This window comes from Sinohyriopsis cumingii, chromosome 13, assembly GCF_028554795.1.
Source record: "Sinohyriopsis cumingii isolate HCF-2022 chromosome 13, ASM2855479v2, whole genome shotgun sequence".
Classification (NCBI taxonomy): Eukaryota; Metazoa; Mollusca; class Bivalvia; order Unionida; family Unionidae; genus Sinohyriopsis; species Sinohyriopsis cumingii.
The window spans coordinates 29,708,489-29,734,100 of NC_142973.1; the positions used below are offsets into that span (position 1 = coordinate 29,708,489).

A 25,612-nucleotide genomic window follows, 5' to 3' on the forward strand; every position below is an offset into this window, starting at 1 on the left:
GCTGTGAGGGAATACACCCGTCGCACATGCCGTTTTAGGCTCACGTGACGTAAATCCCAGTAATCAATCAATCAAGTCTTCAAATCGATATAATTTATTGAAAACCTACGGGCTTGAGGGCATATCTCATTTTCCCGGGATACGACAGAACAAACTTTCGGTGATTTCTCTAAATCGATTTTAGTGACTCTGTCGCAGTGACGACAATGAAGGCCGAAAATATTCCGATTGAGGAAGCGATGGGTGTAATGTCACATGACTTAAAGATGGCCGCAGCAGTTGAGAGCATGAATCGCCTGTTGGCTTCTGGACACTATAGACCGCTGCTAGCAGTTATAAAAGGATTTCGAAATGGCGCAGTGTAGGCTTCAGTTGCATATAAAATACACATACAAAATTAAAAAACCCGACGAACCTCAAGTTAAATTAATTCTGATAAATCTTCTAGGCCGGCATTGTATAGTAGCTTCCTATGACATCGTGGGTATCTGGTATCGCGGTATTCAAATTTTTTTTCTGCATTTTTTCTTCTTCTGCATCTATCTTGTACTTACCTTATACATACTTCATGACCATAAACTATTTTTAAAAAACTTTCCATGAATATCACTTTCAAAGTAATGGCCGTACCCCATGTTTACAAATAGAATCTATAGCTTCTGAAATCGCTCTGACTGTAACAAACCAGTTCGTCGGCTGATCAGGTCCAATGTTATGCAAGAGTTATATCACATGATTACCATATTTGTCAAGAAGCAAGAGATCAAATTTATGGTAGCAAATAAGAGTCAAAACGTGAAGCATCAATGGATGTTGTTTTCTGATGGCGTTCGCAATTGACAGGTTTGGACTTTAAACATGTATTTACAGCAGGATTTTTTTTTTTTTAATGGAACACTTGGAGTTGTTTAAACTATCTGAGGTTGACATGTATATTCCTGCTTGTGTTGGTGTTCCATTCTCAGCAACAATCCCAGCACTGCTCCCACCGGCATAGGTGTCTACATATGCATTTCTTTAATTCTCTCTGATTAATTTCTTTTGGGCAGCACATAATGAGTGTCATTAAAGGACCATCTATTTTTCAAGTTGATTTACACTTTTTGCTACATGTACATAAAGTTTCCAGCAATAGAATAATTATATGCCATCTTATAATATATTTTTGGTTGTTGTTGTTGTAGGGTTAACGCCATTTTTCAGCACAAGATAGGCTATTCATGGCGGCCAGAATAACTGGTGGAGGAAGAACCCTGGAAAACCTAGGGAAGAACCACCAACCCACGAGAAGCTACTGGCAGGCTTTCCCACGTACCTACGCTAGCCGAGCTTTGGACTCAAACCCACGCAGACAGAGATGAGACGGCAGTGATCTGGAACAGTGAGCGCTCTAGACCACTCGGTCACTCGGGGGCCCATATAATTTTGGTATCACCACAATATCAGAGTAACTCCACATGCAAAACCTAGAATCTACATGGCATCTTATTGATAGCTTCCTGCAGTCATTTGATTTAAACTGTCTGATTTATATTGAGACTTTATATTTTTATTTCCTATTTTAGAAAAGTGATAATACAGACAGGATTTAAAAAAATTGGACATAAGAGTGAAGAGTTTTATCAGACTTCAAATAATAAAAAAAATGTCTACTTTGCACAGAGATTTAAAAAAAATCAAATTTTATATTGTTACAGGAGCTGTAACTTTGAGCTTTTGAAAATAATAATGGATTAAAACTATCAAAGTATTATTATCTTTATTGTGAAGAATGTGTCCTCAATTTTAAAATGGGTTTATTGATTTTAAGTAAATCCATACATGTATGCTCTTATTGAATTTTATTTTGATTTGGTTTCATCTCCCTCTATGCATTCCAGGTTGTATAGAAGTTTCCTAGAAAGAGGATATGGAAGAACCTGGGACTTCCCTAGGGTTAAAAAAATTTCAAATAAAATTTGAAGTTAATAGCATTCAAGTTTGATGTATACTTGGTTTGCACTAAGGTTTGAACAGAACGAGTAAAAATTTATTAAGATATACTGTTTTGCAAAATGACAATTAGTGTCTTTTATTGCTAATATGGTATATCTTTTTATTCACCTCAAAATAAGATAAGACCTTTTGCATTATCATTGGTATATGTATTATAAGTCATAAATTCTTAGGGATAATACAAAATCTAAAATTTGTTCTGGCAAATGATAAAATCTGAAGCTGGATACCAGGACTAAGTTTTTTTGTGGTTCCAATTACTGGGGAGATAACTGGCTTTGATCCCTTTTTAGTCTAAAGTCAAGGTAACAGTGATTAAACGAAGAACAACTTTCTGCACAATAATATTAGTTCAGCATCACAATCCTGGGCCAAAGTTTGGTGATGGCTTATACTTAAGGCAAGATAGATTTTGGGGTCAAGACATCAAGGTCACTGTGAATGAAGGATCAAAACTGGGTTTTCGCTCTTAACTTTTCACTTATTTACACAGGAAACTATTAAATGGGGTGGGAATAAAATGTGCCATTGTTACAGTTCTCTTGAAATTCTGTTCAAAGTACTTAAAAATGTGCCTAAAAATGTCATATCCACAACTAAAATTCAGACCTGGTGAGTGAAAATAGTTAACTAGTACCGCAAACAACCTTCAAAATCCTAATGCAGCAGCAATAACACTTTTGAATTACAAATGTATACCAGATTTTATGCTAAAAATCATATGGCAGAAGCTATGGAATTCAAAACATAATCTTTTTTTAGTTGTGAGCTAGACTACCAGTTCCTACATTATGACCTTACATGTGCACTAGCCTGCCCTACAACCTATTTAAAGTGACCTATGCATGACCTCTGCAACCAACCTGAGTTAAAATGGTGTTGGGAAAATGGAGATGTAGATGACAGATTTAGTCTGCAGTAAAATGTCTGTCAGTTCATTTATGATAAATGCAGATAAGGCAATGTCTATATTAATATAAACTCAGGGCTGTACAAATATATTTTTCACTCACTTATCAAGGATAAGTGACTTAGGAAAGACGATTTGTCCTAGCCAATTCATACTAGTCCCATTATTATCTGATGTAAATAATACTACTAACATTTCCACCTTTGAGACCATTCCAGGACACAATCTCTGCCTTGTTATTGCAAAGTTTAGGGGGAAAAAATTGGCATAATGAAAGTCAATAAAAACAACATAATGAAAGTTAATAAGGATGGCAAGCAAGTGAGAGATTATGTATTATATAAAATGTTTTCAAATATTTATTAAGAAATGAACTTTAAATTGTGAATACTTCTCATGTAGTTTTATTTGTTTTGTGAGATTTCTACCAAATTTGACATTTTTACTTGTGGCCATGTACATGTCACCCTACATTGATGTTCTTCCAGTTTGACATTTGCTCACGGGCAGGTATATAGTACTGATATTTGTACATAGTGCTTTGGCGTGGTTGATGTTTGACAAATGTAAGTCAAACCTACAGTGTCATAGTTATGACAGGTTATCACAAGTCACTTTGAGAGCATTCAATCTGCTATATTAGACATCATGCACCCAACTTTTGATGTTTCAAACATAAACTTGGTAGACTTTGTGCAGGACACTTTTCTGACCAGGCAACTAAGAAAATCCTAAAAAAAAGAGACAATTTTGAATGATCAAACTCACTGCATGATATTCCATTCTTTGACTGGTTGTCCAGATCATATAGAAAAGCACATTTGCTTAGAAGCAAGCACCAGGTAACCAGTGTGTGTTGATGAACTTACTATTGTAAGTGACAGGGTGTTGCACTGCCTATGACATTTGCATATAAGGATGTACTAATTCCCCCTTTGTCCTTCTCTGGATGAGGGATATGTGGAGTGAAGACTGCATTTATTGCTTTAAAAACAGCACATGTCCAATTTTCATATTTTGAAAAAATTGCACCTGTTTGGGACTTCAGGTAATTCAGTATGTATAGCCCTTAAACTATAATAAGGTGAAGGTGAAGGCAAGGTAATATAGTGAACTGGTTTAGAAAACTCCAAATAATGCATTTAATGGCAGGTCTGAAGTTCTTGAATCAGATGACAGTTCTGTCAGATCTGGGTATGCTATTGAAACAAAAACTCTTTATGCTTTTTTATAAATATTATTTAATAATTTATTATAACTAAAACCTAACCTAACTCCATATACTACTTATTCCCCACTCATTGGATTCATGTTGTCAGTATCTAAGGCAATTAAATTATTAGGGCTTTGCTATCTTAAATTTGCTATTGCATCTGGTATATTCAGGTAGCTTGCCCAATGGCTACCGATCTTTGATTAGGTACTTGTGTTATGTATATCTGTATTATATGAGTTAATATTTATGATTATAGATTGTGAGGGTCATTTTTAAACACATTATATAGCTTCAATATTGTTCATTTGTACTTTGGGATAAGTACATTTCTTATGAGTAAACATTATTCTGGCCTTTGACCTTGATACTCTTAAACTTTGGATTAAGTAGCTGTGTGGAATTACTATGAATTCATTTATAGACATTTTGGAATTTATCATTGTGATATATCAAGACTGTTAGAACAACAAACTATTGTAGACTATTTATACAGTATATTGGACTTCATTTGGTATACCACTGGAACTCATTTGGAATACTCAGTACTTTTGGAATTGTGATAGAATGTTTATGACTGTTCAGGAGCTCTATTTACTTTTTCACTTTGTATTCAAGGGAAATAAATTATGTTGAATTTTACAAAATGTGTTGGGTTTTGCTCTTTTCTGTTACTTAGCTTAAGACTGTTGAGTTATAACACTTGCAAGGGCTGTTACGTGGGTTACTTTACAATTTACAATAGCAAGACCTTAGTTAATAGGAGCTTTCATGATACACCTTGATAACATCACTGCATTACCACAACAGGTGGTTAAATATATATAGCCAGTAGAGATCAGTGATAAATGAATCTCAGAATTTAAAATATGGAACAAAATATCACATATCTTTTGTCAAATTGCTAAATAAGAACATTTTAGCTTTATTTAACCAATTAAAGAATAGAAAAATTTAATTAGTTTTGCTGAAGTTGACAGATTTATTCCCTGTGCACACTAAATCACCATATTGCTGCCACCAAGACTTTGCTCTGAATGTGAATAACTGGTCACATGACCAGTGTATGTAAGAATTATATGCATATAATTCTTACATACAATTGACTCTCCTGAGTCTCATACAAACTATTTCATTGAAAATGTAAGATAAACATGACTGACAGATAACTGGTTATATTTTTAAAGGTCTGCATGAAATCATTCCTTTCTTGACACTGTACATAAACTATAATTCATTTTTCTTGATGCTGTACATACTGTTATGTATATTTAATTTACATTATTTGCTTGACCTTTGTCCGTGATTGAGGGTATAGTTTTGGCCTACCTGACTATTATGATGTTTTGTGTTCTGATTTTTGTTATGATTCTAAATGGAAAACAAGATGTTTATTAAATGTTGTTGTTGTTGATGTAGGGTTTAACGCCATTTTTCAGCACAAGATAGGCTATACATGGCAGCCAGTATAAATGGTGGAGGAAGAACCTGGGAATACCTCGGAAAGAACCACCGACCCATGAGAAGCTACTGGCAAGCATTATCACATACCCACATTGGCCGAATCTGAGACTCACACCCACACAGACAGAGGTGAAATGGCAGTGATCCGTAATGTTGAGCGCTTTAGACCACTCAGCTACTAGGGGCCCCTTATTAAATGTTAAGTTCAACACCTGAAGTTGTTTACAAGTTTGGTGGAATATTCTACTTGAATGACTATTCTGTTGTCTCTTAGGTGATGTGAAGTTAGTATATTTATGTTTTGTCAACAAACATCTTCATTCCTGTTTTGTATCAGTCTTTGGGAATCTGTGATCAGAGATTCTAGTTGTGTTCAGATGTAATTTGAGAGGAATCATAAACAAATTATTTATTGGAATTACAATGTGTGCATTGATTTTTTGGACTAAAGCATTACTTAAGGATTATTCTGAATTCATTCAGAGACAATCTGGGTGTATCATTATGATATTATTGGTGCCTCAACTTATTCAAAACTATTAGTACATCAAGACATTTAAGACTTTTGGTAAATCAGGACATTCAGAATTATTGGAATTCATTCAGAACATTCTATACTTTTGGACTTAAGATAGAACATTGAAGATTATTGGGATTTAATTCCCAATACTGTTGGTGTCTTTTTTGAATTTTCTTTTTGTATTCTAAGAAAATAAATGTTATTTGTTGAATTTTACTAAACTTGTTGATTTGACTTCTTTCTGAGACTTCATTTATGACAATAGAGTCACAGCAGTACACCAAATGTCATTTTTCTTGACACTCTACATTATAATTCATTTTTTTGGTACTGTACATACACTATAATTCAAATCACAAACTATTTATAAACTGTTAGAGTTTTGGTATAATATTACAATAATTTAAGCTAGAGTTGATGTCTTTTTTCATCAGGTTTTTAATGTTGAATAAATTGCATGGTACTGAGTGGTTATTCAACAGAATATGTCAAGTCCCTTGAGAGGATAACACACTGTACTCGTATATTAACATTGTTCATCATTTTTTATCTTTTTCAGATATGGTGCTAAAGTACGATTTCCACATGCGTTGGTGATGGCCTTTCTTTTCAAGAGTGGAAGGTTTGTAGCTAATAAGTTTTGTTTATTTTAAGAAAAAGGTTCCCAAGTATAATGCTATTGAATACTTTGTGTCTGTTCTTCTCATTACCTTCTAAAAATTTGTTAGAAAATTGCTGAAAAATGCTATCTTGCCATTTAAAATAAATTTTAGTGGAAGAAAATTTAATCTTTTAAAGTATTCTTGATAAATTACCATTGAACTACAATATAAAATAATTAAAAAAATTTGATCTAGAAATTCAGTTATTCTATATTGTTTTTCTTAAACTGTTCCTGAAAGGCCATGAATAGGAAATTTTCCATAATGGGAAACAATTATATTGTGCTACATCTGTTGTACTATGTGGGCTGGTTGCATTGGTTAGTGCATGTACTTGTATACAGGGCTCAAGATAAGACCTGTCAGTTGGATATTTTACTCCCTAGGCAGGTTTGTATCTGCGTGTTTAAAGTTTGTTGTATTTTGTGAATACTGCAAAACACAAACTTATGATACCAGTCTGAGTCTTAATCATCAAGATATTAGGCATGCTTTTAGAGTGTGTTACATGGTACAGTGACAGTATTGATATCATTTTTCATGCACAAAAGAATAATGTTTATAAATGTACGAATACAGTGGTCCCCCTCTTATACAGCCACCCCTTCTGCACAGGGAAAATGGCCTTATAAGATGGGTGGCCCTTCCAAAGGGGAATTATATTTTTGTGAGAAGTATATGTAATGTACGTAGTAAGAAAGCTACATACCTCAAAGCATTTATTATCTTTATTTGACATCTTCATTTAAAGTAACATTAATTATTAAAAGGTTCTTCTTTGTCTTTAGAGCAGACTTATTCAACTGAATGTATATTAATAGTTCTTATTCTTGACGTAAGCATGATATGCAAGCATGTATTATTTTCATGCACATTGCAGAACCATTCAAAAATGTTATTTTAATCTTGGTACAGTGGGACCCCGCTATAACACGGTAGTTGGGAGCCATAGAATCCAACCGTGTTATGAACCAAACCGTGTTATATGCAACCAAGTCAGTTAGCTGAAGAAAATGTACCCCTCCCCCCCCAAAAAAAAACTGTGGTTGGGTGGGGATTAAATGCAGGTGGTAAAATATGTGCTTCGTCGGCACAGTTGCTATCTTGAATTAATGCATATTAAATGAGAAATACACCTATAGTGAAAAGAGAGAAGACATAATATAATAGTTTACTTTATTTAGAGAACCATGAATTGATACATATACATGAATACTGTTTATATATAAATTTCTAGTGTATAGCATGATCAGAGTATCAACGCAGTGTACTCAACTGCAACCTCATCATATACATTGAATCCACAATACAAGTGATGACATCGAAAATATGCATACACAGCTTTAAAATATTCATTAATTTTGTAACAGGTCATGTTGGTCTGAATTCAGTGGAAAAACATGGCACAATCACGTAACGAATGACAAACCACATTTACTTTGAAGTACGTTCGAAGTCAGTAAAAGTTAGTTTGGGTTTTAAGCTGCCGTTGGCATAAACTTTTTCCCTACAAAAAGTAAACTTTCACAGCACAGTTAAATTGTTCCAGTCACGTTGGAAAATCCAAAATTCCATCAGATTTCATCATTTTTATTTACATTTGGTACTGACTTCCTTTGAAGAAAACTTCTTTGCTGTTATTGAAAGATTGTAGTCGGCTTTCTTTGATGAAAGGTGCATGCGCTTTTGAAGTCGCCGCTAAAGAACAGCTTTGGAGAACCAAATGAATGCCCATTTCTTATTATGGCAGCAGCATCAAATAATTGTATAGCATGATTGAGACGGGGATTTTTTTTCCATTTGCTGAGTACGTTTTCATAACAGTCGGTGCTTCAAAAGGTAATATGTTTCCTTTGAAATTTCAGCAAACTGTTTTATCTGGATACATTTTTAAAAGGAATTGGCCGTCATTTAGACTATTCTAGTTACTGTCCCTCCATGCCTACTGAATAAACCAATAAGATTTTTTTTTTTTTTTTACATTTGTGGTAGCAGCATGATGCTGCTTTCTACGCATGCGTCTGAAAATTAACAAAGGGTCAACAGACGATAGAGATGCAGGTGTTCTGATGACATGGATTATTACAGAAAACGTGAGTGTTCTGAAGGATTTAATTCTGAGTGAAAAGAAGAGGAATTTTACTTACCATCCACACACAAATGCAAGTGTTTGTAAATATATTAATTACTAGTGAGTGGCCAAAAATCCGATGAAAGACATATTATGAGAGAATGCCTCGTCCAGTTGATCTCCGTTATCAGAAATGTCAACAACAAAAACGCGGATATTTCACAACATGCAGAACTCATGCTAGATGTCAGGATAAGCGGATTATGATATAACAATGCACTGTTTAGATGGTTTGTCAGTATAGACAAAGAATTTGTTTATGTAACAATAGATAAATTTCAGTGCATTTTATATCCAGTTTGCGGCTTCCTTTCATGGGGCCTCTGAATTTCTGCACTCCAAACCAATGGTTGTATATAAAAGTTTAAACAGCCAACAATGTCGCCAACAAATAAAAAAGCCACATGGTATGTTTTGCAGGTAATAAGGAAAAACAATCCAAGTTTGTGACATTGGCGAAGCCCTACGCGATCCCAGAATAAACCTTTTATGCGTTTTTTTCTTTTTACTTTTAAGAAGAAAGAAAAAGTACTTTTTCATACGAGAAAAATACATATAAAATTTCAGGAGCCAAGCCACGATCGTCTTGCATTTTTTATTCATACGCGATCTCTATCCCAAAATAATAAGCAACTTTTTACTCTTTTTTTTCGTACTTTTTAAGAATTTTTTTTGTGCACAAGAAAAATACATGTATATGAAATTTCGGGAGCCACGCCACGACTGCGTTATATCCGAATTCGCGTTATAACGGAGCACGTTATAGCGGGGTCACACTGTACGTACACAATTCTCTTTCCATTTGCTCCATTTTCCCACTGCTGCTCAATAACCTCATTATCAGTTATGATGTTGTTTATTTGAGTCTTTTCAAAATAAAATTGTTCTGCAAGTCACCCCTTCCCACCTCACCCCCATGATGTCGAGTAGAATAATCTACTTTTTTCTAAAGTAATACATCTCTATTTACATATCTTAGTGTTTGGTAATGATTTATTTGGATGCTGCTAACTAGAAGCGGTTTAATTTTGCAGATGACAATTTGGTAGATTGGATGAAATGCCTTCTTCATAAAGGAAGTGATAGATTTATTCATTTTTCTGTCTTTGTCTGGTACCCTGTTTTGTAAAAGGTTAATTTTTCTGTATGTTAATCCACAAAATCTATATTTAACCTATGCTGACCATGTTAGAATCTTGTCAATTACATCTGTTTGTAATCATCAAAGAGAAGAACTTGATGTGTGAAGCCCAAAACTCTATCACAACATTGTTGAGCCCATTTCCTGTAAACGTCTGCTTTTATAGATAATAAAATAATATTAACCTTATTGTTACATATACTTTAGTCAACACTTCTTTCAGTAATATCAACCTGATATCAGGAGACAGATATCGATGGTAGAGATAATCTGATAACTTACCTTACGATATGAATTAATTATTGGTTCTGGACACATTTGAAATAAAAAGTGGCCGCTTATGGGGGGGGGAACATTTTACATTTTTGTACTAATCTGCTGGCTGCAGGTTGCTTTTGAGGGGTTTCCATTCTTGAGGGGTACTTTTGAACACAAACTTGTCGGTGCCAAGGGATTCTGGCCATAAGAAGCGAGTGGCCACTGGGTGGGAGGAAGTGTTCCAAGAGGGGGACCACTGTAATCTATAAAAATTAAATATCATTTAGGTTGTAATTATATACAAAAAGGCCAGACATCGAGGATTATTCTGAACACTGACATGATTGTCTGTATTAAATTAACATGCTTCACACATAATTGAACTAAAAGCAGCATACACTAGCACAGTGGTTCCCAATCCTTTCAAATACAGTGGTGCACCTCTTGAACAGCACCCCTGACCAGTGGCCACCTTCTTGTTATGGCCAGAATCCCATTGCATCGATGAGTTTGTGTTCAGATATGAGGAGACCATTTTTAACTTCCAAAATTTTTGTAAAGCCCCACATGCCAGCAGTTGGGAAAAAAAATACATACCCCTTGGAATAACCCCATGCTCCCCTGGGGGTCTGACCAATAGATTGGGACCCACTGTACTAGTACAGTATGTTGTCAGAATTTGCTGATTCATGTGTATATTTTATTAGATAAGTTAAACAAAATGGATAATTATAACAGTCATTGGTATCACACGCTCACACCTTTATTATGATATCTTATGATTCCAAGATATGATCCATATAAATTATTCCCTGATGACGCTAAAGAAATTTATCCCAGATGTGATTTGTATGAGAGAGAATGAGAGAGATTTTAACACTTTAAATTTCCAGATGTGATTTGTATGAGAGAGAGAGAGATTTTAACACTTTTTCTGGTCATTCTTCTCAGTAAATCATTCTTTTATGTGTCCCCATTAGCTCAAGCTTTTGTCAAAAAGAAATAAAACTTAAATCGTTAAAGGAAAGTTATTAAAAGAACATGTGCTGTAATTCTTTAGTTTTAGAGATATATATTTTGATTTAAATATTCAAAATACTTATATTCATATGTACTATATTAAATTTAAATCCCAAGAAGGATCATATACAGTACAAAGCCTTTACATTTAAGCATGCTGCATTTTTGTTTCTGCAAGTAAAATGGCATCCACATTCCCACCAAAGAAGGATGAACAATTTCTTTTGAGATAATTACATGTACACTTCCTGTATAATGGCTTTGGGACATTCGTCTCTGTTTATGCAAAACTGTAGTTTCTTTGTATTCAGAGATTGACATTTCTGTCTGTGAGTGCACAGGTGTGATGTGATGTGACTTTGATTTTTAACGTAGCTTTAACAATTTTTATGTCATATCGCTACGATGTCTGCAGTGTGGCAGTTTATAGTGATGTCTAGCACTGGGGCATCATGCCGCAGACATGTAGCATGATGTCCCACCCATTCACATTATCCTGACACCAGGCTGACCAGTGCTAACACTAACCTCTTAATGCTGAGCATCTAGCAAGGCAGCTGTTAGTATCATTTTTACAAGTCTTTGGTATGACTCGACCGGTGTTCAGACCTGTGACCTGCATCCAAGGCAGATGTTCTAACCCAGAGTGGTCAATATTTGTTTGGTATTCATCTCTAATTGGGTTGAAAATGTAGAGTTTTGGTGATTTTCACATGCAGATGCAGTGTGTGTGGGTGTGAAGAAAATGGGTGAAATCACCTGAAGAAATGTTTGTCAAGCAAATTTTTTATTTACAGTTTCTTCCTATTCTTGTGAGCATCAAAATATATGCATGATGATGGTTGCATTGCAATGTATCACAGTGGGTGGAATTTTATCATATGTACTGAATACTTTTTTAGTGTTACCTTGGTCTTACATCACATACCTTGACCAAGCTCTGTTGATGGCTTAAACTTAGGGGAGGGAAGATGTCTCTATATTTTGAGATGAAAAGGTCAATGGTCATGATTACTGTGACCAAAACAACAAAAATTGTTTCTGCACACAAATTATAGCTATAAAAGTTTTTGGGTGATATACATGCTTGGTAAATAATGAAACTTTTGATTTTGGGGTCAAAAGTTCAAGTCACTGGCTAAAAGAAAAAAAATAGTTTTGTTCCAGAGCTTCCAGGGCTTCAAGCTTTTAGGCCAAGTACACATGAAACTCTCAAAAGGTGCAGATTTTCTTTATGCAGTGCATCCCTGTTTTGGTGCCTCATTTTCCTCCACGACACACCCCTTTTCATATTTTTGGTCAGCCATGGCCAATATGCAGAAGAGCTAATGGCTAGATTTAAGTAGACAAGCTAGAAGCCAATGACTAATTAGTCATTCTTCTGTAATATGATGGCCTAAGAAATAGTGTTCTACTGTATGTGTATGTAAGTACCTGCAATATTCTTCTGTAATATAATGGCCTAAAAAAACAATGTTCTACTGAATGTAAGCACCTGCAGTATTCTTCTGTAATATAATGGCCTAAAAAAACAATGTTCTACTGAATGTAAGCACCTGCAATATTCTTCTGTAATATAATGGCCTAAAAAGACAATGTTCTACTGAATGTAAGCACCTGCAATATTCTTCTGTAATATAATGGCCTAAAAAAACAATGTTCTACTGAATGTAAGCACCTGCAATATTCTTCTGTAATATAATGGCCTAAAAAAACAATGTTCTACTGAATGTAAGCACCTGCAATATTCTTCTGTAATATAATGGCCTAAAAAAACAATGTTCTACTGAATGTAAGCACCTGCAATATTCTTCTGTAATATAATGGCCTAAAAAGACAATGTTCTACTGAATGTAAGCACCTGCAATATTCTTCTGTAATATGATGGCCTAAAAAATACATAGTGTTCTACCGTATGTGTATGTAAGCACCTGCAATATTTTTTATAAAATAAATGATGACCTTTACTGTTTTAATGGTGTTTAAATTCATGACGATGCTTATATAAACCATGAAAGTAATCAATGCTTTCTGAGAGTTTGAGTTGGACAGTATTGTAAAATCATTACTATGCAGTAATAAGTACATGTGATTTAGAATAGGGGACTAACATTAGACACATTTTAAAATAGTGCAGAGAAGTACTTTAACTTGTGAGAACGAGTGGGCATAATCTGCTTCAATTTTCGAGAACTGGATTGCAATGAAAATGACTCTAATGTTAATTAAAGGCAAAAAACAGATGAAAGTGAGAGCACAAGACAAGAAAGATAACTAAGATATGGAATATATATTTAATGCTGACTCCATCTTGACTATGATGAAGGATGCTGATAAAAATGACAGCAGGACTACAAATATGAGAAATAGAGATTAGGAGAAGAAGTTCTTTTGTTATAAGAAGGGGAATCAGATGGTACATTAATTGCAGTTTAATGAGTGGTATAGGACTGGTGGGAAGCAAAATAGTTTTACTCAAAATGGAAAAGCTAGCTTGCAGTTTCACAAATTTAATTCAGATCATTTAAATGCCATAAAAGGGAGACAATCCCGTATACTATTGAGAAAACTCAGAAAATTAGTATGAGAAATGATGACTACAAAGCAACACAGTTTCATGCAATAAAACAGTGAATTGATTTATCAGATTAATGGTGGAGCATCCTGTACTTGAGGACTTTGAGAACCAGAATGCCATACATATATTTGTGAAGTCAAAGAACATGAACAAGTAAAGAAACTAACTCATTTGAAAACCTAATTAGCAAATGGTAGAGTGCAGTATATCAAATTTTGTGGGCAGTTATTACAGAAAAATATTTTTTTTCTAATGTGATCTTATGAGGCTGAGAATTTAACCCAGATGTGTAATAGAATAATGGTTATATCCTTTTTTATTTTCCTTTATATTGTTTTGAATGTGAGGGACTTGTGAGTTTATGGCAAGAACTTTAAGAAATAGACTGGGGACTCATTAGTTCCATGAGTAAAGAGTCCAGGACTCCTTATTCTGTGACTCTTTTGAGAGCCTTTTTCACATAATTGTAATTTTATATCCCATAACATGACCAAAGTTTGTGGAGGACTTGCACTTAAGGTATGAAAAAGGACTGTTGATCATGGAGTCAGAAGGTCATGGTCAGTGAAAGAAAAATGGGTTTTGCGTACATTAAACTTGGGGTAGGTATACATGTATAATGTGCTGTTCATGATTCTCTTATTTCTTATGTTTTTAAAAGAATTTCTTAGATGAATTCTTTTACAACTGTTATGTATGTGAAATTTACGATGTTCAACGAAACAAAATTAGCATAACTAGTCACAACATAAATGATATACATGTTTACATGTATAATTGAAATGAAGATAATAGATGCTGACCATAAAACTGACCATGTATTGAAATGAACATGAACTCCATTGCTCCATGTTTGTCAGACATAGAGACCCAAGTTTTGTTTTAAATCAAAATATTTACCCCAAATATCTACACCTGTTGTCCAAGATGACCATGTTTACTCTTTAACTTTGCATTTTCTGTACAACTGCCATTTTAAATTTGTTGCCATTTTTATAGAGAGATATTTAGTTTTAAGAGACTTTCACATGATTTGCATAATAATAATGAAGTTAGTACAAATTGAATTGTATATTTTGTGGAAACTGTCTAAGTGTTTAACCATGAGGGCAGCAGGCACCCATTTTGTTAGACAACCTAAGCACAATACCTTGTTATTATCTAAGGGTTCCAACTCTTTCAGGACAAAATCGTTTTGCAGTCCCCTGTAATTTGGGTAAGAAAAATTGATTGACAGCTGCTGATTAATATATTTGTGGAGATTTAGAGAACTCATCAAGTATGACCACTTGATGTCAATAACCATTAAAGTAGAGTCAGATACATGTAAATATTGCTTATATAATTGTAACCTTAAGCATTTTTTCTGCTTTCAGCTTGTATGATAAATTCAAGACAATATTTGAAGCCACATTTACACATTCAAAGAACCTGGCCTTGTTTGTATTCATATACAAGAGTCTGACATCACTGATGGAACAAATTCAATCCAAGAGGGAACAGTATCACTCTTTTGTGGCTGCTTTTCTTGGAGGATACCTCATATTTGGAAAATACAACAAAGTCAATGAACAGGTAAGATTACAAATTTATTTGATAATTAATTTGGATTTGGAAGATTATAAATATATAAAAATGCTACTTTCAATCTAACTGATTATATTTTATCCATGCAGTTTATTCCTAAAACAAATTTGTGTTAAGCCCAAGCATGAAAGTGGGTGGGGACATTGCACTACCTTTGTTCCCATGTCTCTCCAGTTATGCTTTTGTGTTTAAGCCAGTTTTTAGGTGCTGTGTTGAGGCATTTGAACACACTTCTTATTAATCAGCAAATTTCACTAATCATTCATGGCTTGTTATAAATTGGTGCCACTTTAAATACGATCTTGCTGATTTCAGCTTAATTAGACAGTACCTATGATTGTTTTCAGACAGTCTTTAGTTTTGAGTATTTTTATTTAAGATGAATGGTCTAAGGTTGACATTGCCCGGGGTGGGAGTGGGAGACAAGCGCCCCAATCCTCCAAAATGCCACATACGGCCTGCGTCTCTTACTGCCTCTGTCAACTAAAATCCAGCTCCTGGCCTTCGCGAGTCGCTTAGATTTGAAGCCCGGCAGACCATGTTTTCTACTAACAGGAGAAGGGGTGAAGGCGGCCCACTGGCGCCTTAAAACCAGTTGCTTCGGGTAGATGGGACTCGTAAACCTTGGATGGTAGCTCATCTAGGAGAAGGAAAACTCCGATTCCAAACCTCTGCTGCCTTGTGGCTATACCCACTCATGGGAAAGGCTAAGGGAGTAAACCCCGACAGAAAATCCGGAGATGGAGTCCCTAAGGCGGTATGACATTGAAACGTAATTCCGGCAACTCCTGCAACGCCGTTGGTGCCAAGCTGTATCGGCATTCGTCGTTCCCTTGGGCACACCAGCTGCGTGGAGAGGGGGGATCTGCTGCATGGGCAACAGCTGATTCTCCATACCACCCTGCCCAGGCTTCATAGCTCCACTGGAGAGGACACTCCACTCTAGCCCCAGAACACTACAAGCCCTCAGGATTGCAAGGAACAATGCCCAGAAGACTGCCTGCCGCTGTGCCAACACCTACTGGCTGAACCTTTGCAACAGTATACAAACAGCTGCTGACACCTGGGATACAAGAGGAATGTATGAGGGTATCAAAAAGGCGACAGGCCCCCCCCCCAGCTACAAGACCGCCCCCCTCAAGTCCAAGACGGGCGAAGTCATCACAGATCAGGGGAAACAACTGCAGTGATGGGTTGAGCACTATCTCGAGCTATATAGACGGACGGATGCCAAGATTTAAGATGAATAAAATTGTTGTATTTTCGAATTGCACATAAATCAAATTAGTGGCAAGTTATTACTTTTAGAATTTACAAGAATTAAATGATTTAATCATTATATTTTTCTTTACACTTAGAAATGTTTGATTGTTGTTGTTACTGTTGTTTGAGCATTACTGTTTTGGCACTGTTGCTTGCGCAGTGTTTTAATTAAATGAGAAATAAAATGGCTTGGAATTATTCATCTTAATTTGCAATTATTATCATAACATGCAACAAAAATATTTAGTATATATATATAATAAACACTTTCATACATTGATTTTAATTTTTCCTATTTCAGATCAATTTGTATGTGTTCTCTCGGGTCCTGTATGGGTTAGCTAAGATGGCAGTGAACAAGGGTTACATACCAAAACCAAAAGGGGATGCCTTTCCCTGGTTTGCAGCCTTTATTTGGGGCATTGTATTATGGCAGTTTGAGTATGAGAAGCCAACGCTTCAAGATTCTTTGCAGTCTTCCATGACATATCTTTATCATGACAGTGATAAATGGAATTCTCTGAAGAATTTTCTGATATATAATAAGTAATTAGCTCATCAAAATAAAATTACTTGTATGAGAGAAGTTCTGCAAAAGCTACATATCAAATGTATCTCAAAAGTTTTAAATACAGCTTAGTAATGAGAGTCCCTGCTTCTGAGACCTCACTTTCTGGTCCTGGAATCTCAGTTTTTAAACTTTCGTTTTACAAAATCTATATTCTGGACTTTTTCAGATGAATGTGCCAAAATTAAATTCCACTGAGAGCACCACGAACAATTGATGAATTATTGGATAGTTTTAGACTGTAAACTTATGTGATCAAAATACATCATTCTTGTTTATCCAAATTCTAATTTTAGTCCAATTGACTTTATCTGACTTTTCTTACTATCCTGTGTGCCAGATGGAACATTACAGAATAGCTTTCTTTCTTTTCTAAAATACAAGATTTAATCTGTGGTTAGTGTTGTCTCTGATGTCTTTATTTGAAATCATGAAATGTATGTATCATTTATTAATGACTGGCAGTTAACTGCAATTGTCATACTGTTATCTACAGTTGTCATGCTGTTATCTACATTTGTCATACTGTTTTATTTTACAGTTGCCATATTGGTATCTATTTGTCATATTGTTATCTACAGTTGTCATACTGTTATCTACAGTTGTCATACTATTTTTTTACAGTTGCCATATTGGTATCTGTAGTTGGCATACTGTTATCTACAGTTGTCATACTGTTATCTACAATTGTCATACTGTTTTTTTACATTTGCCATATTGGTATCTGTTAATTGTCAGACTGTTATCTACAGTTGTCATACTGTTCTTTTACAGTTGTCATACTTTTTACAGTTGTCATATTGTTATCTGCAGTTGTCATACTGTTATCTACCATATTGTTCAGATGATATTTAATAATTTTTTTTAAAACTAAGGATTACAGGATGTGTACCCAGTGCAATGTTCATGGGTTTTAAAGTTTGTCATATTAATAATGAAACTTAATTAACAGTTTCTTTTAAATGTTTTTGCATGCATATGATCATGAATGTAAAGTAGAAGGTCAGGGTAACTCTATAACAGTCTTCATTTGATAAATATTTGGAATTATAGACTAATTAGGGACTATGAAATTAACGTTATACTGTTGATGATTTTAAATTAATTTGGTTTTCTGCAGTGCTTTAATGATACAGATTTTACCCCATTAATAAAAGTATGATTTATTCTTTTATTTTTGTGTTTATTGTTTTGAATCTTTACAGCGACCATTTCCATTGTAAGAGCTAAATTTTAAGTTTGTATTGAAAATTCCAATCGTTTGTGTTGCAAGGCTCTTTTGTTATGTGACCGGTACAAATTGCACCGATCTTCATTATTTGACTGATAAAAAATGCACCTAACCTTACTTATGTGACTGATACAAAACACACCCAGCCTTCATTATGTGACTGATACAGAATACACCAGGCCTTCATTATGTGACTGATACAGAATACACCAGGCCTTCATTATGTGGCTGATACAGAATACACCAGGCCTTCATTATGTGACTGATATAAAATACACCAAGCCTTCATTATGTGACTGTTATACTATTCACCAAACCTTCATTGAGAGACTGACACAAAAGCCTCCATTATATGACTGGTACAAACTGCACAAGGCTCTCATTATGTGACTAGTAAAGAAAAGGTACTAGAGTCCTTTATTATATGACTGGTACAAACTGCACCAGGCCATCATTATGTGACTGATGCAAAATACATCAGGCCTTCATTATGTGATTGATACAAAATGCATCAGGCCTTAATTATGTGACTATAGAAATTACACCAATCCATCAGTAAACAACTGAAATAAAATATACCCGGTTTTATTGCATGACTTAAACAGAATGCACCAGGCCTTAATTATGTGACCATAGGAATTGCACCAATCCGTCAGTAAACAACTGAAATAAAATATACCCGGTTTTATTGCATGACTTAAACAGAATACACCAGGCCTTAATTATGTGACTATAAAAATTACACCAATCCGTCTATATACAACAGAAATAAAATATCCTAGGGTTTTATTGTGTGACTGATACAAAATACACCAGACCTCATTCACATAAAACTTGTCAACCTGAGACAGTAATCAACTCAGAATTGTCTCCATCGGTAGTTTCTTTAGATCGAATTAAATTCAACATCATTATCTCCAAGTTTAGTTTCAAAATAAAATGCTTTTTCATCACAGTCTAGGTTTCATGTGAGTATTATCTTAGAGTTTTCCAGTAATCAGTATGCAGAATGTGAACTGCATTTTTAAGTAATCAGTTTGCAGAACTGGAAAAAGAGTTTTTCAGCAACCTGTCTGTAGAACTTAGTTTTCTACTAAGCAGTATACCGAACTTGAGAGTTTTCCAGTAACCAGTCTGCATTAAAACATTTAATGTAAATGGAACTTGAGCTTTATCATCATCTGGTGTTTGGCAAAATGTCAAACTTAGCAACAATTTGGGACATGAAAGAGGGAGTAACTTTTTATGTTGTAGTCACTTTCTCAGTTTTTAAGTTTACATGCAGTACAATCTTTGTATAGCACTTTCCTGGTGACTGGCCAAAATTGATTTAAAAATAGGAAACAATTAAATGTTTTGGCAAGTCAATATGTGCATTTTTGCCACCATGTTGCAAGTTCTTCTGAGGACAGGCCTTTCATTAACACTGAATTGTCTAACATGCTAACAGTGCATGATACCATCCTAACTGAATGTAGCCCAGGTTTGACTATAAGTGAATATATTTTTTTGTGTGATGACACTCAGACAGGAACTGCTATATTTACCTCTCTTTAAATTACTATTGGCCATCACAAAGGGTCTTCTTCCAATTAGAATCTTTATAAATAATGAAATGATGTACAGAGTCTTTTCGTCTGTAAGAATGTGTTATAATTTTCTCGGTTTGTAATTAACATAGTACTGACTTAGTATTAGAAGACATTTGCTATTTCTGTATGCAAGTACAGAAGCCATTTGCTATTTCTATATGCAAGTATAGAAGCCATTTGCTATTTCTATATGCAGGTATAGAAGCCATTTGCTATTTCTATATGCAAGTATAGAAGCCATTTGCTATTTCTATATGCAAGTACAGAAGCCATTTGCTATTTCTATATGCAAGTATAGAAGACATTTGCTATTTCTGTATACAAGTATAGAAGACATTAGCTATTTCTGTATGCAAGTATTTGTTGCACCGTAATTACCCAATCAGGGTACATGTCTGAAATTAAAAGCCCATTCAAAATGACATTGAACATTGATAAAAAATATAGCAACCTTTTGGGGGGTTGGGGGGAGAGTGAGTTCTAAGTTATTTTGGATAAAGAGCGCCGTGAGTCCACTTCTTCCCTATGGTAGTCTCTTCATTTCATATACAGGGACCAGTCTTCATGTACAGATGATTAGATATCAGCAGATTGTATAATACAATATTTTAAATAATTGGTAACTCCAGTAGCAATAATTAACAACTTTGAAGAGTTGTACTTTAGTGTTTTAATGTAATTTTTCATGACCAAAACTTTTTTTGGTACATTAAGTTATTTCATATATAAGCAATTTCATCATTATTGATTCTTGATTCAAGAGCATTTTTCAAACCTATCTGGTGAAGTCAAATTGTGCAGACAACTTGCTTTGTTTGCCATGCAAAATGCTTACTGCATTTGCTGTCACTCTTTGGTTGATCAGCTTGTAGTCTAATTTGCTAAACATACCAAACAAATGAGCAACTTTTTCCAACCAATTTCAAACATATTAAACTTATTTCATATCAAACTCTACATCATTTTGTATTGCATGTACATAAAATCAGGCTTCATTATTTGAGTGAGAATGAACACAAACTCCTTTTTGTATCAGAGGTAGAAGACTTGTTTGCCGTACCTTTAATGCAAAGGTTCTAATGACTTTACACTAATTTCATTGTATAAGTTAATTTTGTTGAGTATGCATTCATTTAATTGTCTGCACATCATGTTACTTTACAGCAGCAGTATTGTTGTGCTTTCTGTGATAATTCTATATGTTAGTGATAGCAGAATTTTGGTGTAATTAATTTTATTTTGATGTAAATATTTAATCATTTGCAGTTAGAAATCCAGTATTAATATTTTTAGGTTAAAAAGAGAACAAAAATGTTACAGTTGGCTTCAGTTATCAGCTTCATTAATTCAGTTTCTTATAATCACATATTTATCTTTTATCTCTGGGGGAGTTATTGCCCCTGCCTTTTCAAAGACAAGCAGGTGATACACTGTGCTTCAGTCCATGAATATGGATGTCCATCCATTGCACTTTCCCACCTACTCTTTAACTTTAAAGCCATTTGAGATTAATTTATAAAACTTTAATATACATCCTCACTTATAGGTTGATCTTGTACCAGTTTTGGGGTCCTATCATCAAGGTTAAGGTCACATGTCAATGATTTAGGTTTCAGTCACATTTTCCCTTTTGTGTTCTAGCTTAACAACTGTTTAAGTTAAATGGCTGATACTTGGTATACTTATGTGCATTTGAGGTCCAGGTTAATTTAAGATTTGTTTCAGTTTTATATTGTAAAAGCTGTTTGAATCATGTTTTGCATAATGGTTCTCAGTTTGATGGTATCTCATGTATCAGAGACAAGACTTTACTGCAAAGGTAATGGTCGCTTATCAATGTTTGTTACTCATTCCTGCGGTTTTCTTGTACTGACCATTGATACAGGAAGATGAAACTTGGATATGCATGTCTGCCCAGTATCTTTACAGCTTTGCCAAGTATCTTTACAGCTTTGCCAAGTATCTTGACACCTGAGTCTTAAATATCATGGTCAGATTCAGTGATTATGAACTTGAATAACATCATTACAGTAGGTGAGGGGAAAAAATTCACTGAAATTGCTTGCTTTACTGTTGTTACATATTTTACCCCAATCAAACCACAACCCAGTCCCCCTGTATCTGTGAATTTTATTTCAAAAGACAAATTAAATAATATTGAGATGATAGATTTTTGTATGATAATATTTTAGTTATTTGTCTCTGCATCTTAATGACATGTATGTAGATGGAATATAGAGCTAATTCATTGTCATGGAATAGCCAGTCTGTACTATCAATGGCAATAACCTGATAAAAACTAAATGTGGAAACCAAGAGAGCTTGTACCTCCATTTCAGAATCTCATATTTTGTGATTCTTTGTATATTGGCTTTTTGTATAATAATTTTGTATTTTAATACATTTTTCACTTGGCTGGTAATACAGGTCATATATATCATATTGGGGCACAAAACTGAAACTCATTTCACACATTTTGACTAATATAACTTCATTTCTAACAAAGTTTTTATTATATAATTATTAGAATTTTCTCATCTTAATTTCTCCTCCTTTCATGCCAGATTTCAATAACATGGCTTCACCAAAAAATTTAATTCTTAGTATTGCTATTGCATTGTGGGTAAGATCATGTGCAGGAAGCTGAGGGTATACTGGAAATGTTGGTCAGGGCTAACACATTTTAATTCTGATAGCCCAGTTGGCTACTGCATCATGCCATGACTCATTTTTCTTTTATTCCAAACCTAAAAGAATTGCATCTTAGAATCAAGACTTTTATATCTGTGGAGATACCAAATTTAAGCTTAGCTGCCATTCTGCCATGATCTTTACAAAGTGGCCACAGAGCTGCGATTTGCTTTGTGTATTCTAGTCATAAGCTTGAGTTGTATTATTAACAGGTTTTAAGAACATGGGGCCAAATTTGTCTTGGTGCACTTTTTGTTATTTTTCTTTACTAAAGTGAAAGTGCGTAATGTCAAGGTCATAGTTGTGTACATTAAAAAGAATAAGTAAAGTATTCATCTATAGTGTGTAAATAAAGCCACACAGATTTAATGTTAATCTCCACCCTTTTCGTCTCTAATGTGGGAAAGTGGGTGAAGTTATTGTGGAATCACATAGATCTATGTTAAATGTCAGAGTTCATTGACAATGCATCATAATATATGTGACCCTATCACCTAAACCTATTAGTTTGCTCACCTTGCTGTAAGGTATATTTAACAAAATTAGGTAAGAAAGAAACTTTAATATTTTGTGCATTTATTATTATACGCCTGCTAAAATGCAGGGTGTTTATTTTTATGGTGTCTGTATATCTGTTACCTATTATGTTCAATGATTTTTGTTTTACACCATCTAACTTTATCAGCATGTGTGAATGGCTTGCACTTGAAGTAAGAAAAGAAGTGTTATGGGGGGGGTAAAAAAAGTCAGGGTCACTGACTAAAAAAGGAGAAATGCTTTCATACAATAACATTAGTTCTTTGTTCTACGCCTGGTCTAGAGTTTGTGGATGACTTGCACTATGGAAGAAGCCTGCTGATTGGAGGTCAAAGGTCAGGGTCACTGTGACTGAAAGAAGACAGGGTTTCAGCACAAAACCTTTATTTCTACATCACAGACCTAAACTAAACTTGAGATGGCTTGCATTTGGAGTAAGATGGAAGCTGATAGATTTTTGGGTCAAAAGGTCTAAGTTTGAGGTTACTAAATGAAAACTGGGTCCTGCACAGAACAAATTCAGTGCTCAATCATTTACTTCTACTAAGGTTTTGTGTATAGCTTACACTTTTGGGCATGGAAAAAGCCTGTTGATTTTGGGTCCAAACATCAGATGTCTGAATGTGCCAAAGAAGAAAACCGGTTTTTGAATAATAACTTGAGTTCTAGACCATTTACCTTGACCAAACTTTGTGGAGGACTTGCACTCAAAGTAAGGAAGAGGCTTATGGATTTTGCACTTTTTTGTACCACAGTAAGTTCCTTCAGTACACTAGGTAATTGTTTTGTTTTTAGGGTTTGAGAGAAACTTGTGGATTTGGGGATCAAAAGGCCAAGGTCATGGTCATACTAAAAAGAAAAAAAGTGATTTCTACACAGTAAATTTGTTCAAGACTGCATACCCAGATCAAAGGTCAAAGTCATTGATATCCGTTGGTCAGTAATTTACAGAGTCAGCCATGTCTTAGTAAATCCAGAGAGGACAGTTAAGCATGGAACAGGCATATAGTCTTCTTCAGTGTATTCTTGTTGCTTAACTTTCAGTGAGAACCTTCTTCCATGATTGAGGGGCCCCGAGTGGCCGAGTGGTCTAAAGCGCCCTTCGTTACGGATCACTGCCATCTCACCTCTGTCTGCGGCGGTTCAAGTCTAAGATTCAGCCAATGTGGGCATGTGAGAAAGCTTGCCAGTAGCTTCTCGTGGGTCGGTGGTTCTTTCCGGGGTTTTCCTGGTTCTTCCTCCACCATTAATACTGGCCACCATGTATAGCCTATCGTGTGCTGAAAATTGGCGTTAAACCCCACAACAACAACAACATCTTCCATGATTGTGTTTGGACCTCAAAATCTGGATGTGTTATACCTATAGTGAATCAGTAATCACTTATTTCAATAGTCAGTTAATTCTTCAGTCCTCATGTTTGTTAACCTGATATAAGAACATGACAGAGATTTACATAACATTTTGAAATTGATTTGTTTCTTTAGAAGTAGCATTGTATCCCAATTTATTTCTTAAAATTTTATGTTTATACAGGGAGATATATTTTGGCAACTAATTTAAATGTGTGACTTCATTAATAGGAGCAACAGTATGTCCATTAATTATTGATGTCAGTCGATCTATAATCATTTCATATGAACATCAGCAGAAAGACAGATCTCGAGGAAGATATTTAAGACAAAAGTATGTATTAAATCCGGTCTTTCCTGTTTGAGTTGCAAAAACAAAAGTGGTTGAATATGTCACAGTTCAGTGGTTAAAGTCAGATGAGGGCCATATTACTGTAAAAATAATGGCACAATATTTTGGAAATAGATTTGAGCCTTAATGTATTTATCATGTTCATGAATGTATCTGTGATTTAATTCATCAAGTCTAAACGTAATAAATGAAAATAAAGGCTAGAAATAACTTAAGGAGATATCAGTACACATGGCTATGAGTTTGTCAAATACTAAAGTTAACATGTATGAAATTTGAACCAAACATACATATTACCTGAAAGTAACATACTGTTTCTTTGTTGCACACAATGTATGCACAATAAATTTCATTGAATCGATTGCATTTGTCCTTAGTTATTTGGCACAAAACAAAGATAATATATGGAACATTGTAGCTTGACTATTTAGGGGGGAATTCCAAAGACTCGTAATTCCTTCATATCTTACAATAAAAACTCTGCATTTGACTAAGAGATAAGGATGGATATGCTTTTGCCATTTGACTAAGAGATAAGGATGGATAT

At 34.6% G+C, this 25,612-nt stretch overlaps 1 protein-coding gene across 1 annotated transcript; it reads left to right on the forward strand.

Moving 5' to 3' along the window:
• The first annotated feature begins 246 nt into the window (after nt 1–246).
• On the forward strand, nt 247–25,427 carry LOC149785124 (peroxisomal membrane protein 4-like). The gene is made up of 4 exons (XM_089978893.1): nt 247–361; nt 6,662–6,724; nt 15,269–15,467; nt 17,044–25,427. Exons 1-4 carry the CDS (start codon nt 249–251, stop codon nt 17,290–17,292), a joined length of 624 nt encoding a protein of 207 aa, XP_089835019.1. The 5' UTR covers nt 247–248; the 3' UTR covers nt 17,293–25,427.
• The last annotated feature ends 185 nt before the right edge of the window (nt 25,428–25,612 follow it).

Bases quoted from the DNA above. Each gene is read 5' to 3' on its own strand.
- LOC149785124 (XM_089978893.1), top strand. From the start codon at position 249: ATGTCACATGACTTAAAGATGGCCGCAGCAGTTGAGAGCATGAATCGC. The intron at 6,725-15,268 runs GTTTGTAGCTAA...TTCTGCTTTCAG, and splicing joins TTTCTTTTCAAGAGTGGAAG to CTTGTATGATAAATTCAAGA. The intron at 15,468-17,043 runs GTAAGATTACAA...TTCCTATTTCAG, and splicing joins ACAACAAAGTCAATGAACAG to ATCAATTTGTATGTGTTCTC.